The sequence below is a fragment of the Talpa occidentalis genome, unplaced genomic scaffold (genome assembly GCF_014898055.3).
Source record: "Talpa occidentalis isolate TD23 unplaced genomic scaffold, MPIMG_talOcc4v2.1 talOcc4.7, whole genome shotgun sequence".
NCBI classification, from domain to species: domain Eukaryota; kingdom Metazoa; phylum Chordata; class Mammalia; order Eulipotyphla; family Talpidae; genus Talpa; species Talpa occidentalis.
This window is the reverse complement of record NW_023605083.1, coordinates 14,547,241-14,551,227: the sequence shown is the minus strand read 5'-3', so window position 1 is coordinate 14,551,227 and position 3,987 is coordinate 14,547,241. Positions and strand designations below refer to the sequence as shown.

At 41.0% G+C, this 3,987-nt stretch overlaps 1 protein-coding gene across 1 annotated transcript; it reads right to left on the bottom strand.

The window, feature by feature from the left end:
• Positions 1-1,480: 1,480 nt before the first annotated feature.
• LOC129144921 (cadherin-8-like) lies at positions 1,481-3,522 on the bottom strand. The gene is made up of 2 exons (XM_054689707.1): positions 3,415-3,522; positions 1,481-2,098 (listed from the first exon to the last, which is right to left on the bottom strand). Exons 1-2 carry the CDS (start codon positions 3,520-3,522, stop codon positions 1,481-1,483), a joined length of 726 nt encoding a protein of 241 aa, XP_054545682.1.
• Between the last annotated feature and the right edge of the window lie 465 nt (positions 3,523-3,987).

Here is a 3,987-nt window from a genome sequence, read left to right as displayed (position 1 = left end):
GAAGGGTAGTGAGCTCTGGCAAAGAGGTCTAGATGTGGAATGTTGAAGATTTAAAAACGAGACAAAATAAGGCATCTCTGGCACAGACAGCTTCCTGGCCCTTGCTGTTCATTGTCCCTTTGCTCCATTAGTAGGAGAACCTGGTTTCCAGCCTGGTGCCCAGTAAAGAGGCGCATTTTCAAGGACTCTGTGACAACTAGAAATGGCCAATGTTTTTAAATTCTAGCCAATGCAACACATTATAGTTTACTTCGAGGAAGGCTATTTAAAGTGAAATGACTCAACTAAGGCATGTGCCCTTTTACCCTCCTGCCTCTCCCTCCTTCCCACAGCCTGGAGCAGACATGACAGTTGGCACTCTTGCTGCCCAGCTGTGCCATGAAGTGATACCTTGAAAATGGAAATCATAACACAGAATGGCAGAATAATAGGACTGAAAGTGTCTGGATTCCTGATAACTGTGGAGTGGCCACCTAGATATACTAGCAACTTCCAGATTTCTACTAGAGGAGCAGTAATTTAAGACATTGTTATATTGAGTTTTCTGTTACAAGGGGAAAAAAACAACAACAAAGCCACCCAAATCTAATTATAAAAGCATCTCAATTAAAGGGTTATAAGATATTCTACCTTCCCATACATCTGCCCACTCACTCCAGCTGAGGCATCCAGAACTTCCAGTTAGTGCTGGAATAGAGGAACAGCTGTGGAGCAGCTTTGCAGTCTATGAACTACTTCTCTCCTGAGGAGATGTTCTCCCTAGTCCTTTTTCTCTGACTTTTTTTTTTTTTAAAGATTTATTTATTTATTTATTTATACAAGCACTGGGTACAGTCAGAAATGCGGGAAGGGAGCCAGAGCGGAGAGCAGAGCACGCAGACTGACGAAGTACACTGCTGAGGGGAGCAGCGGGCATGGCAGGAGAGGTCTGTGCACCATGTGGGACCCTCGCCGGCAGCGGGGGATCAAACTGGCACTGCAGAGGCTGTGGGCAGCCTCACAACCCAGCGTTCAACCACTGCGCCACTGAGGAGGTTCTCTTCTCTGATTTTTGTTGTGCCTTCTTTTTTGGCATGCATCCCTCTCAGATCACTAGAGTCTTCCATTAGCCAAATATTCTCTATATTCTGAAGTACACCAGTATCTTCTGTTAATGACATTCTCACTATATTTCATGCATGGTTTTAGTAAGCGAATAATTATCTCTGATTATCTTCAACAATTTTTTCTCAATTTTTTTCTCATAACCTCTTTTAGATCTAGTATTTACAACATTTCTGAATGTGTATTTTAGAGTGAAATGAAGGGCCAGAGCAGTGCCTTGTTCAACCTCAGCTGGGAACATGAACATTGAATGACTCAAATTTTCCACTGCATCGCACACTATAATTTAAAACATACAGCATTCACATTCTGCTTTTAGAATGTTTAGAAAGTGAAAAAAACCAATAACCCTAATACAACATATCATGAGCACCTGTTAAAGTCTATTTAATTCATTAATAAAGAAGCTAGCAGAATAGCTACGTTGGTTCACAGGAGCACAGAGAGACCTAGAAAGTGCCACAGACATATTCAGCATTAACAACATGGAGATATTTACTTGGCCGGGTTTTCCATTTTCACATAAAAATGCCTCATATTCGGATGCGAATTCAAGGGCGTTGTCATTGACATCCAGGACTTTAATAGCAACAGGTACTCGTAATATCTGACTGTGGTTCCTAATTTCGGTGGCAATGATTGTTATGTTGTGCCATACACTTAATTCTCTGTCAAGTGATGTTGCCAACGTGGTCTTCCCATCATCTGCATTAATGTTGAACTGTCGCTCCAGGTCAGTGTGCCGGTCAATGGAAAACCTTATAGGACTAGAAGTGATATCCGGGTCACGAGCAGTCACTTGTCCAATCACGGAGTTGAGAGCAGCATTTTCATGAACTTCAAGGAGGTAAGTTGGCAAAGAGAAAACAGGAGGTTCATCAGCATCTTCAACAACAATTTTAACTGTTGCAGTATCTTTAAAGGGTCCCCTGGCACTGAAACGTGGGTCAATGCGGACATTGGCTGCCTGAATATGTTTGTATACCACTGTCTCCTATTCGATTAACCTGCATTATAGTGTGCATTTGCATCCTTTCTGATCTGCAAAGTCACAGGCAAGAAGCATCCAAAGGGGAACAGAGAGGGAGTATTTTTCTTCCTGAGATGGTCATTCTCTTCCTACTTATGACCAAATTGGCTCCTGAAGTAGAACAACCTGCTGTGCCCTGAACCCAGAGCCAAATAACCATCTTAAAATATCTGAGGATATGGATGATAATTGGGAGGTCTTTGAGTGATGGAGCCAAAATTTTAGCCTTGAAATAAAAGGAAGCCAGGAAGGAAACTCCTGGAGGGGGCATGTTTATTCCCTATCAAATATAGGAGGAGCATCAAATAGTAGAACCGAGAAAGATTAGTTGTAGGAAGTGAATTTTGAAAGCTGTAAAAGTCTAGTTCTATTTAGATAAACATAGAGGAACAATATGTTTTAGACATGCAAGTAAAGCATCTGATAATTGTGTATTGGTGTAACAGTGTTATTACTTGTCTCGTATAGCATAGATTGGATAATGAAGACAGAAAAAGAGAGCTTGGGGAGGAGGGAGGGAGAGTAGGAGAGAGGATGGGTAAGAGGGAGGGAGGGAGGCAGGCAGGCAAGAAAGGGGGAAAGCTAAAGGGAAGGAAAAAGAAAGTTGAAGAACAAAAACAAAAACAAAACCTGCTATACTCTGAATGTCAAAATGGAAATAGTCTGTGTAAAGTTCTAAAAAACACAAATGTAATAGATTTATTTTAACAAGGTGCCAAAGTACTGTATGTTTAAGAAATTTATCGTTTTTCAACTTCCTAATTTATTTCTGGATGGTGACATTTTAATTTAAATAAACAGCAGCTGACTGTAAAGAAAAAAGAAAAAAGAAAGTGCCACAGACATTGTTTGGCATTACCCACATATTTCAGCAAGTAGGTGAATTCAAAATACTGAATCTGCCAATAATGAGGATTGACCATATAGTTGCTTTCACCTTTTGAAATGAACAGAAAAAATTTTTTTGAGTTGTAGAAAATAGACATTTTTTTTTTCACTCAGCACTCAATGCAACACAGGCAGCTAAGTGCTTACAGTACATGCTTAATAAGTGTCTTTTTCTGACCATCACCCCTTCTCTGAATGACTAACCTCAGGACATAAAAAGATTTATCCTCAATCCTGTAATGAAATGCTACTGTTTGGAAATCAGCCAGATTGCCTGAGCCACTAGAGCGGTCCTCTATCATTATTTTTAGTTACTTGGCATCTAAAACTCTGTGTGCAGAGAAGTCCCACCTATAAGGGAATTGCCCTTCCACTTGAAAAGCTGAAAATACCATAGACTTGCTTCTCCAGCTTCCTATGTTGCTAGGATGAGCAATATGACCTGGGTTTCCCCAAACACAAGCGCCCAGGCAGGTAGGTGTTGATTCAAATCCTGACATGATCCAGAAGGGATCCTGCAGAATCCGTTCTGGAGATGGGCAGTGACCTTGGAAGCTGCTACAAGACACTTACAGAAACAGCTGGAGCAACAGTCCTAACAGAGGGAATCAGGGTCTATCTAGTGTCAACAGCTCTGGCAGCTCCAGCTGCAGCATGTGTGCATGGCCTCAGCCCGGGCGTGACAATGCCGCACTACATTCTCTCTTGCTGTGAAGTCTCTGACTTGATTCTCTAACCCTCTGGAAAACAAGCAAATTAGGCTTTTAATAGCCTTTTAATGAACTCCTTCTCTGCTTCTTTTTTACAAGAAATGGTTTTTGTTGCTCACAGCTAAGAAGTCTGATACACACACATGTGCACTTGCATGAATGAGAATAACGTACTAGATAATAATAGTGTGGATCGCAGTCCAACAGCTTTTATAGGGTAAATTTATAGAGAAAAATTACAGTAGGTTAATAATA